Source organism: Varanus komodoensis, unplaced genomic scaffold (assembly GCF_004798865.1).
Source record: "Varanus komodoensis strain SLA01 unplaced genomic scaffold, ASM479886v1 scaffold4, whole genome shotgun sequence".
Classification (NCBI taxonomy): Eukaryota; Metazoa; Chordata; class Lepidosauria; order Squamata; family Varanidae; genus Varanus; species Varanus komodoensis.
In genome coordinates this window covers 50713501-50729866 of record NW_025335941.1, presented here as the reverse complement: position 1 = coordinate 50729866, position 16366 = coordinate 50713501, and the positions used below count along the sequence as shown (strand labels likewise).

Genomic DNA, 16366 nt, shown 5'->3' with positions numbered 1-16366 from the left:
TTGTTCTAGAGGCTGTTCAATCCATGATGGGCTGCTGCACTGTCCAAACCCAAGAAATCAATTTCATCATGAATTGCAGTGGGTGGCTAGTAAGCCACTTGAAAAGAGCAGCAAAAACCTTACCACTCTTCACAATTTTGTCCTTGGTGCCATCAGTGATAGCTCTTCAGCCAAGCAGCAATATAACCTCTTTCTGTACTTGCTGGAAACTCAGGGAAGAGCTGAAATGATGGCGGACACGGAAAACCTTCAGTTCAACTCTTAAAAGCAAGAGGATTACATTGCTCAGTGTAAGATACTGTCTGCACACCCCTCACTGGGTGCAGCAGCATTTGCTGTTTTCCTTTCTTTTGCATGCATTTTGCATGCACTGACAATTAACAATTGGACCCATAAAACTGTGCACAAACTAGCCTACACAGTCTCTCTGTCAGTTTTCACTAATTTAACACATCTCTCTTCACTGCTTCCTTTGACAGATGAAACATATAAGGCAATTAATAAGACAAGGCAGAGCACTTGTGAAAGACAAACAAAAAAATGTACAACTCCAATTGTGCATTCCTGAGGAGCTAAAAATTCCAACAAACAAAAAGTTGTGCAGAGAAGATGAAAAAGGTTCTGCTGGAAAATATACTGGGATGCCAACCAAAGGGCCAAGAAAGAAAGGAGAACCTATGCTAGTCTGATCATATGCCAGGAGCACTGTTCTGTGACCAACCCAGACGGGGTAGCTTATCCAGAGTGGCCTAGCTTGTCATCTGAATGCAGCCAATTTGATATACCAATGAGTTTCTCTTAGCATGACTTTTCAAAATGTAAGGATTCCTTACTTAACCAGAACATACCAATTTGTGTTTACTTAATGTGCAGCTCAGATTTTTAAAACAGGACACATATGTTGATTTTATAACTTTCTGTACCATTACATGGAGGGTGTCGCTCAAGGTGATAGTAACAAGCAGTACGAAAGCAGATGCTTTCAAGTAATGAATTAACTTTGGAGTACAAGTGCACAGATTTCCAAATTTCTTACTGCTCTGGCCTTGCCTTCCTCCTATTAGCCTCCACTCTGGTCAAGTTTAGCAACCTCTGTGAAACAGCTGTGGTTTGAGTGATCCCATCACATCGGATTCAAACACTCCAGAGAAATGCCTACTCTCAAATGAGGCTGCCCTTTGCATCTCTGTGTGAGTTATTCCTCAGAAATAAGTAGGTACAATCTGTGGTATGAAGATTATCAGTGCTTTTGTTCCTTCATCCACTCATGAATATAATTAGATTTTTTCTCCAAGGGATGTACAAGAATTTCATTCCATTTGCGCTAATTCACACTTTTCCTGATGCACATTAGTGCATGTGCAAATGTACATAAATCCCCTCAAAACATACAACCTAGTCCTCAGGTCCATCTAATCTACACAACAATCGCACAATGGTGCCAACCAGCCAGTTTCAGATGGCATGACAACCTATTATGGGTACAACTACTCCTAGAACAAGCTATGGTTTGTCAGGGTGGCTTGGTCTGGGTTCTAATGATCCAAGAGAGCATCATGTGAAGCAATCGGATGGGTTGTCTTGCATGCTTGTTTGTCTGAACAGTCCTAGGTATAATTTGAAATCTGCCTGACATCTAATACAGCATGACACATTTCTAGCTCAATTTCTTCTTAAGTCTCTAATTATGCAGACGTCATGATTTTAAGAATACACTTGGTTTGTGTAACATTTTGCCTGATCTCAAAAGTTGCCCACGCACAAAAGTTGTGTATGTTTGATTGGTACTCTGCCTCAGCTATCAGATGACTAGGAAAGACTACTGTAGCTTTATTGGATACTGTACCACTAAAAATTATTCACCTGAGCATTCTCCAGTAGAGACTGAGCCAAAAATAGTACAATTTTTTTTCTAAAAAGTAGCTGCATATTTCAAACAGTATCCACTGCAACAAGCAGGGCTAGCAAATATTAAGTATTAGTACTTTTTGGACATAAAGTTGGTGACATGTCAAAAAAATCCCAGCTTAATTAATCCACAAATTATGCAGAACTATGTTGCACCTGAGCCATGTGCCACTTCTTGCTTTCATTAATAACCTTCAAGTGCCACAGTCAAAGATGATTTCCACAATGTCTCAACACAGGCGCTCAAGAGTTTTTCATGAGTTAAAAGACTCAAGTTCTCTTATAGCTTGTTCTTAGATCAACCTAGGATTCTTTACCCATGAACAATCCTAATGCCTCTGTTCAACTGTCACAGAAAAAGCCTTCAGATACAGCATCCAAGAATTGTCAATGGAAACAGGAAGTGGCTCGTGTACCTGCAATTCATGGGCTAATTAATTCATGATCTGCTACAAGAGACCACCATTACATCCAAACAGGGCTATTATGATGAATCGGAAAACATTTGCGACTGGTGTTATAGTCATTATGCATTTACTACTAATTGTCTGGCATCATCTAAGATTTTGTACTGGTTTGCCTACTGTACATGAATTGAGCCATCCACTAAATCCCAAGGATGTGAAGTCTCTTGTCAGCTCTGACAACACTATTTTTCCAGAAATGAAGTTTAGAAATGTTTTCTTGGATTAAGGAAGCTATCAGCAATTTTTAAAAAGAAGAAACTAACTCTTCTTTTTTAAACAATGTTGGCATGGCACATCATTCCTGATGATGTATTTAAAGCTAACAGCCTGGATCTGAAGGACTATGTGATTTACTCCACTGAGCCCAGGGGAACATTGGACTAGCACTTCTCAAAAAGCAGTGACCCATGCTGCAGGTCCAACTTCCTCTGAAACTGAGGAAAGCCTGAAAAGAGTTGCTCATATGTCAGAGGGAGAAATCTACTGCTCAAGACAAGGAGGGAAAAAAATCCTATTGGGTACACATAATCACTTCAGCAAACCTATTTTAAAATTCTTCTACTTGACTAATCTGTTTAAAAGAACACTAAAAGCAGCCAATGAATCAAAACCAAACTAAATACACTTAAAGTACTATAAAAGCAATCTAAAATAACAACTGAAACAGGAGAGAGCTGAACAATGCCAGCAGAATAGTAGCACAGCAGACCAACGGTCTAGAGCACAGAATGGACAATTTATAGGTTAAAACATCTGGAGGGCTTCAACTTCCATCTCTGTGGCCAGCATAGCTGATGAGGAGAGATGACAAGAGTTGTCAGACGAAACAACTAGAGGATCAAATATTGCCCACTCCCGCTCTATAGCCTACCCTATCCCAAGTGTCCTCCAAACCAGAGAAAAGAAAAGAAAGCATTGGAAGACCAGGTGACAGGAGACAAATGAATTTTACAGCAGAAGGAGTTCCAGAGCCATGATACTGAGCAAACAAGGCCCTGTCCCATGTATCCATCCACTTCTGAAGGATCTTTGGTTTCCAGGCAAAATTGTATATCTGCCTTCAAGTAGGGACATTATACTTGAATTCCTCCAGCTCCCATGAATATGTTTAGACAAAAGTGGTATTACATTTATCTCTGCTCAATGTTGGGACACTCCAAACATGTCTACTAGGGATGATGCTACTAGCCAGAGAGATTTGTGTGGAAACAGTCCATGTGACATAAAGCCCTGCAGTTCTAGAAGGCTGCATTCCCAAGATTCTTCAGAGACTAATACAGTCTCTGGTCTCATGAAAACCAAAGATAACACAAGAATGAGTTCGGGATGCCTCCAATTCAGACAAAAAGAGTGACTGAAAGAAGCTAATTCAAAAGCCCCTTAAAAATTAGAGATGTGGAAAAAATACAGTTCACTTTGCCTGCACCATTAATAACCTAATAATACTATGGACAAACTGTCCTTGATAGCATTTTTATATTTATAAGACAATTTATGAAAGTTACTTAAGATTTAGCATTGGTAATAAAACTTCCCATATAATTTCCTTAACAAGATCTTCCGTAATAAAAAACAGCTCAGAACATTTTCTTGGAAATAACTTGAATAGCACTTTCTTCCCCATAACGCTACTTATACACAGAATATCCATTAGTATAGGCCTTCTGCTGCTCTGTAGAACAAGTCCACTCACTGACTGTTATGCTTGGAACTGCAGCCATATCTTGCATCCTTTAAGTCTATCCTCCAAACTCATCTTTCCTAGGAACACTCTTAATCATTCCCTTACTGTGTGTACCTTATTGCAATTAAGGCAAACACATGTTATTAAAATACACACATTCTTCACCTACTTCCCTATGCTTCCATTTCCCCTTCTTCTGTTGTTTCCTCTGTCTATTTCAGACTATAAGCCTCATGGGGGCTTAGGGACCAATTATCCCTGCTCATTGTAGTGTGCAGTGTGCCACAGATTGCGAACAGCAGCTTTTTAAAGATCATTTAGACCCAGAAACTCTTTGGCAAGCATCCAGTTTCATAAAATAATTTATATTCTTATTAGTATATTTCTGACAAGTCACTTGTCAAATATCATATTTTGCCTGACCTAGTATGCATTTTCTTGCATTATATAGAGCTCATCTACCATTGCTCCTTCCATTTAAATAATGTTTTCTTACCCTGTGACTTTAGTTTACTGCTTACCTTTTTCAACTTATAGTATATATTTAACTTAAGTCTCTATTGCAGTACTTTAAAAAATCTTCAACAATCTTGTAGGATGTTTGACTTTGTAACTGCTCCTGTCATTTCCTTCCAACTAGAAGAGGATATTGAACATGAACCACAGTGATTGCTGCATTATTTGAATCAGAACCTGTGCCCCACTTAGCTAATATAATTGCTTCTTCCACTGTTGTTTCCTGCCATAGCTTTGAGGAAGTAATTTATTGTGCCTTGAAATTAAATGTCCACGTAAGGTACAAGGTGACATTGTCCTTGTCAATATGATCATAAATGAAAAGTCCCGAGTATTATGTTTGTTGCATTTCTAGCTTCTAAAAGCAGAAAAAGCAAGTGTTTAACCATGTGGCACAGAAGACACACAGGGCTGGTCTAGGTCCATCAGGGCTAATTTTTTAAGCATGCAGCACAGCACACTCCAACCCCAAAGTGAATTCATCCCCCCATTTTAACTATGTATACCACAATCACCAACCACAGCTATCTAACCAAGTTTCTTGATTAACCAGGGTTTTAAGCTGGTTAACTGATCAGACTATTGCATATTTGCCAAACTTATTCTCCTGAAAGTGTACATAGGATTGTGTCTTAAGTAACTACTTCGCCAACAACTCTCACCATTACCAGCCATTATAGGACCAGGTTGAGGAAGGTTAACTTCAGTTAAGGTGAGAGAAAGATGATTAATTTCAGATCAACTATGCAAAATGGTACAGTTAAGATATTGGTGCCTTTTCTACAGTGAATCCTACTGTACAGCTTCATTTATAGAGAGAAAGCTATCAGAAATGATTTTGGAATTAAAATAGGCTTGGAAGAAACATTCTCTGTGTTCTTGTGATTTTGTCCTGTCAGACAATTTCTGTACCAAGCTGAAGCTATGTAAGATGACTTGCTGCAGTCACAGGAAATTTTTCAGGTTCCATTGTATATGCTAGAATCCATAAAGGAAGCAGGATGTTCTCTTCCTCAAATCTTTTGATACACAGCCATAATTTTTATAGATGTATTGTCAGTAGCACAGCAAGTGAGAGTGAACACGTTCTGAAATTGCTATTAAGGGCATTGAGCATTCTTTTCCCCCAATGTGCACCTATTTTAAACAAAAGAATGCATAAATAATAAAAATATAGCAATATAACTATTATCATCAGAATCCCAGTACAACTTTTTCCAGGAAAAAACTGTTGGGATTTGTCATTCTTATTCAATTGATTTCCTTCTTGCAGCTTATGCCAGCCTGGCTGGGGCATATTGGAAGCTAGAGTCTAACAATCTGCAAGGATGGCTTATACGCACCATTATTTTATAAATCTCTGTGTAACAATCACACTGGAGTCAGGAGATTAGTTTTTTTCTAGTATACTGATATAGAAAAAAAAGATGGGACTCCTTTAAACTGTAGCTCACTGAATTCAGGTATCCAGCTAAGAAAACCACAAGAGAACTGTGAATTAACTAGTAACTTATCAGACGAATTTCATCATTAGAATTCAGAGTTTCTTGAGAGATCAAAAACTTCTTTTGGAGTTTATTTATTTAACTGAATTGGCTAGGTTTTTCCTCTAATTATATGTAAAGATTCAAACTTTTACATAATGAAAGTGGAATACAAGAGCATGATATTTTGCAGGTGGCAAAAATCCCCAAGGAATTTGAAAGTATCTAGATAAGATTTACTCCATTAGTAAAAGAGATTAAGTGGCCCAGATATATGGCTCTCTTAATCTGACACCCACACTTCTATGAACCCCAAATGTTCTTTCTGTATATTGGGAAGAGGGTACGGAAAGGTTTGCTCAAAATACTTTAACAATAACTTACATGATGCATTCTAATTATATAGACCTGCACTGACATAACCTAACCTGAGATTTCTCTCCAAGATATCTTAACGTCAGTCTATTGCATCAAAACACAAGTTATTCAGCACCCTTGAGAGAAAAATGAGTATATACTTAAACATAAATCCAAAAATATTATCATTAGGATGAGTTATAGTTACTTGTCCACTCAAAGCTTACGTTGTGATACTGAAGCACTTGATACTTGTATTATTAGAGGTGTAAATACGGGGAAACTAATACATGTGTCCTAGATTCCAAATTATTTTTTGTTTCCAAAGCATCCTCTTACTGACTTCTAGTTTAACCATGGCCATATCTTAGGTCACATTTTATATATGTAATGAAGATTTTAAAATTCCATAATGTTTACATTTGACAGGAAATACAGCAAACTGAAGGCTGAAAGCTATCACATTCTTAAGCACTCTTAAGTGAAACATTTCATGTATAATTAGCAATCCATTGTAAAACTACCTGAGAAATGGTGCTTGAATTATGAACTCAGATTTTAGGCAAACAAAAGCAAAAAGTTTATATTCCTAGAAAGTAGGTTGGTGGCAGAGAATAACATGCAAACTACTACATACACACATTATTTTCTGCAAAGCTTCCTATGAAGAACAGGAACATGCATTCCCAAGCACCATAGAAACGCAACTACACATGCCAATTGTAAAAAATTATCCAAATATGACATAATCTTAAGTATTTGGTGCACTGAACTGTGTTTTTAAGTTTTCACAGCTTCCCTTCACAGGGTAATATACTAACACACAGTGTGAATCCTAATTGTTTTGCAGGTAGTCTCTGCCAACACTAACAACGGTATTTAACATTGTCTCAGTTCAAGGTGCTACACATCTGTTACTGCTGCTTTTGTCTCAGCATCCAAAACAAATACAAGATAATGTTGCTTCCTTACCTCCCTCTCAGACACTTTAGCTTGAGTCTGTGCGCCACTGTCTTTTAGCTTACGTGCATTGTCAAGCTGAGTCTGAAGCTTTGTAGCTAAATCCTTTGAAGATAAAGGAACGAAGAGAAAAATAATGCTGCATATAACTGAACATATGTCTTTTAAATATCAAGTACATTTTTATTACAATGTTGTCTCTCACTTCTCAAGAATGACCATACACACATATGAAAATAGTACCACATTTATTAAACATATCCAAAGCTCTTAGATCCTGCTACTGTGTATACTGGAATCAAATCAGTTTTAAATTATGAAGGAAGTCCAGAGGTAGTTTCAAGTGCATTCAGGCAAAGATACATTTTGGTGAATGGACTTAATTATCTGATGACTTCAGAGCTCCTAGATGATTTGAACAATGATTTTTTTTTTGGACTAAAGCACTGCGTTTAAATATATAGAAATTACACAGATGCATTCAGTACTCAATGCACATACCTTGTTTCCCATCAATTCTGCTTTTATTATCTTGGCTCCCAGTTTGTTCATTTCCTCATCACTAAGAATATGGGGGTTCTTATCTTCTGAAATAGTTCTGGTTGAACACACACAAAGTAATCAGCAGGTAGAACATGGGAAAATGCAGTTTATTGTCCCCATTTTTCAAATAAGAAAGGGTGATGACCAAGGCTAGGAAAAACTGGCACATGAGCCCTGAAGTTCACAATGAATACTGTAGTTCAGGTTCAGAGTTGTTTACAACTGTGTAGTATCACCCAACATTATTTGACTGAATAAACCTATTAGAAATGTTTATTTATTATGTATCAGCCTAAATAAATATATTAGGGTGGTGTATATATTTAGTTATTTATTATTTAATCCATTCATTGGGAAACTGGGCTGCAAAAGTAAAGATTGTGACAGCTCTGAAATATAGTCCACTGTTAATATTGCAGATCAGAAGTGGGGCCAGGACCGGTTTTATTTTTACTGTGTTTATATACCGCTCCATATCAAAGTAGATTCCCAGTAAAAAAATTCCCACAACTCTCAGCTTACAGCAGAGATCAATCTAAATTGTTCCCTCAGATATCCTTCCAGAGCAAATCCAACACTCAATTGCAAGCAGAGTACTTATAATCTACTAACTTGTATACAGACTAGTTGCCCCAGTAAATGTTTTAAAAAATTAAATGTGAAGTTGCAAAAGAGCCAGGATTCCTGTCCCTTTTCAGCTCATTCAGCCAAATCAGCCAAGTGATTAATGCATTCAAGATTGGGATGTCTCTGTAGACAAACTTCAAATTTAAGAATACTGGTGCTTTGCATATAAAAGGAAAAATGAAGAGTGCTCCGAGCTTTCTTAAATATTCCAGTTACTAGAACTCATATAACAATCTGATGCTGCACCATTGGCCATTAAATGAAGAAAAAGGCAATGTTTGAAGTGGTTTGGGATATAAAAATACATGCCATCTTCTCCTGAAAGGCTACCCTTACTTTTAAAGACATACATGCATATAATGAAGATTAAACTTTAAGAAATATATTGTATTTTTAAGCCTCAAAAGTAAGAAATATTCTTGTAAAAATTCATTAAACATTAATTATGGAATTTATTATTACATCAGATTTCCTATATTTATACAGTGTTACAACTATACATGAACAGCTGATATCTTCATGCATAAGAGTACCCAACTCATGAGCTTTTTTTCTTACTGGGCTAATAAAGTTTTCCAAATATTAAATTAAATATGAAATGCACCTGAAACAATATTTGTCTCTTCTCACAATAAAAGAGAGGCGCTTTGTGCTCTCTGTGAGTAACCTAATGAGCAATTAAATAGCCTGGGATGAGCAAATATCTTAGCAGCTTATCTCACTGGGCTGTCTGTGTACTAGTAGCACCTATTGTTAATGCAAAAGGAAGCAAGTGGTTCCTGAAACAGACAGAAATAGTGGAAGTGCTTACTTCAAGAACAGGCCATGTCAGTGGAGCCTGAAGAATCTGCCCTGTCCCATTCTGGAAGCAAATATTTCTACTTGTTTCTGGGCTTGCTTCAGAAAGGTATCAGTCCCTGCTGCACTAACAGTGAGCTGCACCAGTCTGGTGCAACCAGACGAGGTGCTGCAAAAGTACTGCAAACTGCCTGCTGGAGCAATATTACTAGCTATTCTCCACAAATTTTATTATTTGTATTTATAATTCCTTTTAGGCTATCTTTAAAGATGGAATCCTCCTAAGATGGCATATATAATCAAAAGAAATTGTATGATAAAAATCTGTAAAATCAACCGTTGCAAATAAAACCAGTAGCCAAAACCCACCATGACAAAAAAGACAATGAGAGCAAGTTTGTATTCAGGGTTTTCCTGAAGGACTGCGAACAAGGGGCCTGATGAACCATTGATGAAAACTAATTCCAGATCATTCGCAGAACAGCCATCATCCTTGTACATGGCCACATTGTTCAGTGGGCAAGCAATAAGGACTCATTTAATTCAAATTCAACACCTGCTCTTTATAGTTTGTATTTTGGAAACCACTTTCAGAGGTTCAACACTTAAAGGTGGCCAGACACAATTTAACCATGCTAAAAGCAACAAAAAAGCCTTCTTGTGTCCAAAGTAAAAGACAAAAGAAAAGGGGGTTCAACTACTCGACGTGGATGGAAAACTGGTAAAAGATGACAAAAGGTAGAAGTGCTCAATTCCTACTTTGGCTCAGTTTTCTCACAGAAGATTATTATGATCTCCCCAAAAAAGGGGGAAGTACAAGCTAAAGGAACAGAATGGAAGCTCAAAATTGATAGGCAAATGGTCAAGGACTATTTAACTGGATTGAATTAGTTCAAATCTCCAGGGCCTGATGAACTCCATCCTAGAGTCGTAAAGGAGCTGGCAGAAGCTAAAAGTGGGCTAGTTGAAACAACTATCAAGTTGATCCACAGTTGAGTACAAAATCAAATTCAAACAAGCAACTTCACAAACTGGGGAGAGGCAACAAGTGGAACACCACATGGCTCAGTACTGGGCCCAGTGGTCTCCAATATATTTATGCATTATTTGAATGAAGAAGTGCCAGAAACGATGATCAAATCTGCAGATGTCACAAAACTGGGTAGGAAGGCTAAAACTCTGGAAGACAGAGAAAAGATTCAAGGTGATCTTGATAGGTTGGAGTGCTGGGCTGAAATCAGCAGAATGAAATTCAGTAAGGACAAGAGTCAAGTTCTGCACTTAGGAAAAAGAAACCAAGTGCATCAATACAAGATGGGGAACAATACTGCAAGTTAGAAGGCTCTTGGAATTGTAGTAGATCACAAGCTGAATATAAGATAACATGTGATGTGGATGCAAAAAGGCCAAATGCTATTTAGGCTGCGTTAACAGAAGCGGCACTTCCAACCCGAAGGCCAAATAGAAGTTTCTCAAGCATTTATGGTAGAGGTATCCAATATATCTTAAGTTCTCAAAACTCTTAAGTTTTCCTAATGGACTGTACCAGAAGGAAAACACAAATGTTCTTTCATGATGAAGAGGAAAGTAAATGAATGAGTCTCCACATCAATTCCACTTTGTCAAGGTAGGAATCATAAGTGCAGATTAAAAGTGTTTCAGCTCTCCAAACAGGGTGGTATCATCAACTCTGCACCTGTGTAATGCCATTCACCCTGCTGCATCAGAAACAGTTCATATCCCTCTCTTGGGCAGATTTTTTAATACATCTATTTAGCATTCAGTCATACTCTGTTGTCATTCAGCTTGAAAATCAACAGGTATTGTCTGCATACAAATGAAACAAAATGAAAGAACATGCTACCAAGATCTAAAGTTTATATCAAAGTTATTAAGTTTTAAATACAAAACTAAGGTTTTGTGAATTTTCTTCCCAATGGAAGACCAAGAGCAAATATCAGAATTGAACATCCACTGTCATCATCCTGCACATATTCATTTGGTGTTCCTTGAGCTCCCTAAAATTTTTACTGATTATTAACCTGGTTCATAAATAAAGCAAATTCATGGGTTGTTTAGTTAACAAATTAGCTAAGCTGAACCAGAGCAATTGAGAGCACTGCCTCCTATACACATACTACTTGAGCCTCATATCAGCATTCATAAAAACTAAAGGACATGTGTTCCATTATTGAATTGTTTGATGCAAAGTGCAAACCCAGAGCAATGAGTTGTCAGCTGGGGCTGAGCTGACAAACAGCCCCAAATTTTAATTCAAAAAGAAACAATGAGTTAAACCCTGGATTGTCTGTCCCTCCACAGAAAATCATAAGAACAGGTTGGATATGGTGTAGCGTAGTGCACAACCTAAAACAGACCATGGGTTGTCTAATCCATGAATAACTCATGCTCATCACATTTGCTATACATAACACCTGAGCAGGAGGTGCATATTCAAAATGGAAGTCACACACGTCCAGCCCATGCCAGTGTCACTATGTTTTAAATAACCCATGGAGGGCTATCACATCATGTGAATGGTATCACAATTCAGGGAGGAGCTGGTGGAAGAGGGAGAAGAAGGAGAGGGCAAAGACCTGAAAAGTACCCTGCAAAGAATTTATTTGCCATAACATACCTCAAGCTTTGTGACTCTTTTTCAGGGGCAACTATTTGAAACCATTAAGACTAAAAAGGCTGTTGGAAGACTTAAAACACCTCAGACAAAATAAATCACATCCAGTTTACCTTTGATGTCTTCCCTTGGCTTCTATCCAAGAAGAAACCAAGCAACTTTACACATGAGTACCCCATGGTTAATGTATAGAGGACGGGTGATCCAGAAGCTGGGCAGGCAAGTCTAACCCCACCATGGATAAAGCTGGGCATACAGCATCATTTCAAGCACATTTACCTTGACCTCCAATTTAATTTATTGTTATACCCACTCTCAGTTTTTAAAATAGGAGTAAGAATATATGAAAGTTCCTTTGAGCTAATACTATCCCTATGCATTGGGGATTAAAGGACTTCAGTGGGAATTTGTTTCCAGGCTGATTTGAGCCGCAGCATTTTTTACACATTTGAGGGACTTAATAAATTAAGATCTATTTAGCTTTCCCATAGTGTGTACAACTCTTAGAACATGAAGATCACCTGCAGTGTAGGCAGAAAAATTATACATAATATTGGGTCACAAAACTAACCAATAAATTTCCAGTTTATCCCTCATGCAAATATAAGCAAGACTTTTCTGCCATCAAAAAATAAAATTCCTAAATACCCTGAGTATGATGATTTATTATCCGAGGCACCATCCAGCATCTCTTCCTGTTTCTCTCTTTCATCTTCCTCCCTTTGGGAAACAGCTATTTCCATTTTGGCTGGTTCCTCCTCTAGAACTGCTTTTACATTTTCTTCCACTGTTTGCACTTTACGCCAACTTGGAATAGCATCAGAATCACCAGGTTTTCTGAAGCTACGATTCAAAGGACTAGAAGCATGCAATTGGTATGAAGTACTCCGCAGCTTGTCTTCTTGGTCCCCATCATCATTAGGTTTCAAAAATGTAGCTTTCAAAGGGCTCAAAAAGGGTTTCTCATAATTTCTTATTTGGTAAGAATCCTTTGCAGTTCTGTAAGACGAGTCTTTTACTGCAAATTCTTTATTATTATGCCTTGGTTTTTTATCATCTGTTGTCCAGTCTCGCCCACAACTTCTCTTTTCCTGAGAATACTCTTTATTATAACTCTCCTTAGGTCCTTCCTTATGTGCACATTTTTCTATTCTGTTTTCATCTCGCATTTCCTTTTCCTCCCTCTGTCTCATACTACCTTCATTTCCAGAATATTTACATTTTTGCCAGCCTCTTCTAGAATCATTTTCTTTTTGGACTGCAGCTTTCTCAGCTTCTTCTAACTTTGACTGAAATAGTTCCACTGACTGCAAGAAAATGGATATACACACAGCATTTTATTATTAAGCTACTGTAACAAAACATAGAATATAAGCATGTGAGAAAAAAATTGATATGTTTGGTTTTAAATGAGCTGCATTTGAAATAGTTGTGCTTTATACAAATATCTTATGCCAATTTGATAATTACATTTTTATCCTACTGTTCATTCATGGACCCTTGGTTCCCCTTCTCTGTCCATCACATTTTTTCTTGAAAACAATCCCCTGCAGATTTAGGACATAGATAACCTCGAGATCAGTTTGTGAGATTCACAGCTGAGGAAGGATCTAAACCAGGGGTCCTCAAACTTTTTCAACAGAAGGCCAGTTGAAAGGTGCTGGTGGGGGGTGGGCGTGGGCCGGTGAGGCAAGGTGGGGACGAGGCAAGGCAGCAGCTTGCTCACAAGGAGATAGTTTTCTCCAAGCAAGTTCAAAACGATCTCCTCACGAGCAAGCCATGTGCCCATGCACAAGTGTGCGGCAAGTGCAAAACCTCTGGGGCGGGCCAGTTAAATGGGCATGGTGGGCCGGATCTGGCCCATGGGCCGTAGTTTGAGGACCCATATATCCTAAACCCGTATATCCTCAGTCAAGGCTAAATTATATTCACTGGTGTATTGCCAGCAAAACCCCTTTACCCCATATCTTTGTTACCTGTCTTCCAGTATAAAACATATTTACTCAGAAGTCCCACCAATTTTAACAGGAGGTACTGGAAAACAAACGTTATTGGATTACTGTTTTGATCTCTCATCTCCAGTTGACACTTGCCTAATCTTAACCAAACATGTTTCCACTGAAATGATATAAATATTAATTTCCATATTAATGGACTGATATGACATATAAGAAGTAATTAAGGGATACTGGTCAAGATGTACAGTCTGATCCAGTTACACAATCACTTCCACTACACAGTTGTCCAGGGTTCACATGCAAAGACTCTGTCAGAAGAGTAAGCAATTATGTAATTTAGCTCTTGAAGAGGAAAAGTTGTAGACTCTAGCTCCCTACTTTCTATCCCTACCAAACAGCTGATGGTGTACTTGCTAATTTTCTGATAATACTAAGCTTGTGCAGCTCTAGGTGGAACACACAAATTTGGGTTGCGAGCATGAAATTAACATTCTCCAGTATAAATTGTATAGTATAAAAAGTACACACTTGGTTGTCTTATATCTATCTCTATACCTACTAGAACCATTGTATAAATTAGGTTTGGATTTGGGTTAGTGTTTCCCTCATTTTTCTTCTCTGAAAGTGCTTTGTTGGGAAGCAACATTTCTCCACTACAATATTTTTGTTAGGAAAATATATTTCCCTTTCAACAGGCGAAGAACTTTTTATTCAAACGTCATTTTAACTGTTAATACTATTTATTTATTTTATTCTTCGGCCAGGGCGACTTATTTTATTTTATATTGTTAACTTGTTTTCTATTTTATTGCATTATATTTTAATTGATATCTTTGTGAGCCGCCCTGAGCGGCATAGAAATTTTCTAAATAAATAAACAAACACTTACACCATATCTTTCAGATATGATTTCTTCCAAATCCCGCTTCTCTCTCTCAGATTGTTCCTTCATTCTTTTGTACGATTTCTTCAGCCAACTTAACCCACCATCTTCTACTGCTGTCACTACAAAACAAAGTAATTAAATGTGATATTTGCATACCACAAGTTAATATCATAACCTTATTGCTAAGTGCATATGTTGTACATCACACACACATAACAAATGTTTGCTCCACCAAAACTAAACCTACACCGGCACAATTCACCATACTGAACTCATGTTCTTACACTTATTTGGAAACAGCCAACCTCTCTTTCCCTAAAGAGAATATTGGTCCTGAAAATGTCAAAGAGAGATTAGAACTAACAGACTTCATGACAATCATTATCCTAACATGGTCAACGAACTGGCTTAAAAAGACTGCTAAGTCTTTCACTTGACAAACTGAAAACAAGTGTAGGGCAGAGAGCAATGAACACTATGGAAGGCATTGGGAGGGTCTGTAGGACACAACTGCCTACACTGTGGTTAAAGCCATGCAGTGCAGCTGATTACCCAGGGCCTACACTATGCCTTAGAGCCAATTGGTCACACTGTGGGCCCATTCCATTCAGATGCCCAGATCATACTGTCCTATCTTCCCCTTTCTTCCCCATCCTCAGTCTTCCCACAGGTATTCCAGTGGAGCCCACGGAAGCTCCAAAGCTGCCCTCCCTATCATAGTTGCAAGCTAGTTTTGGCTTGCCACAGCTTGATTTTGCTCCTTTTTTTCCTGGCATGATCATGAAAAACTATTGCTCAAGCTGGCCTTTGCTACTCCGATTTACTTCTCCTAAGCAGTCCCTCCAACAATCACTGGTCTGCAGGTCATTACACAACTACCATGTTTTAGAAGTACATCTACAAAATGAATGCTCACACTTCCTTACTACTCCCCAAATACAGTAACTGCAGAGTTATATATTTGGCAATGTGAGGTTGTATTGTATCTTAATCTACTAAATATTACCTGCACAGGCAGCCAGGACATTTTCTAACTACTATAATAATCTTCTCACATTTACGCATAGTTATATTGTAAAGTAACTTGCTATTTTTAAAATTATTTAAAATTGTTGCTGTTTAGTATTCATTATTGCTTGTGGCTACCTTTGACCTGATCCATAGAAAGGCAGTATATTTTAATGTAGAAATATAAGGGCAAGATCTGAATGGGCTTTTCTTAGTGACAGAAATATCAGAAAAAGGATATCCAGGCAAGGGTAGATGTGAATGGTTTGGACTCAGAGATGAGTTACCACTGACAGCATGTGGTTGGAAAACACACTCACTGTTGATGCCAGGCCAAAGTGCATTGCTCTGTATTGCTAGTGATATCACTTGCAAAGAAAGGAAAGGAATTTCCTGCACTGTATGGCTATGGGGAAGAGGAGGTACAGTGGTGCCTCGGCTCAGGAATGCCTCCGTTCACGACCCAATAGGGTCGTGAACAGAAATTTCAGAAAAAAAAAATGCCTCAGGTCGTGAACTCCGCATTGGGTGACAA

The 16366-nt window shown here is 38.0% G+C and overlaps 1 protein-coding gene across 1 annotated transcript in view; it reads right to left on the bottom strand.

The window, feature by feature from the left end:
* CWF19L2 (CWF19 like cell cycle control factor 2) overlaps nucleotides 1-16366 on the bottom strand; it is a 79805-nt gene that overhangs the window by 39238 nt on the left and 24201 nt on the right. Inside the window, exons 7-10 of the mRNA XM_044441824.1 lie at nucleotides 14827-14942; nucleotides 12628-13286; nucleotides 7878-7974; nucleotides 7389-7481 (exon numbers count right to left, since the gene is read on the bottom strand). Of these exons, the coding sequence (XP_044297759.1) occupies nucleotides 7389-7481; nucleotides 7878-7974; nucleotides 12628-13286; nucleotides 14827-14942 (965 nt within the window). The remainder of the gene's footprint in view (nucleotides 1-7388; nucleotides 7482-7877; nucleotides 7975-12627; nucleotides 13287-14826; nucleotides 14943-16366) is intronic.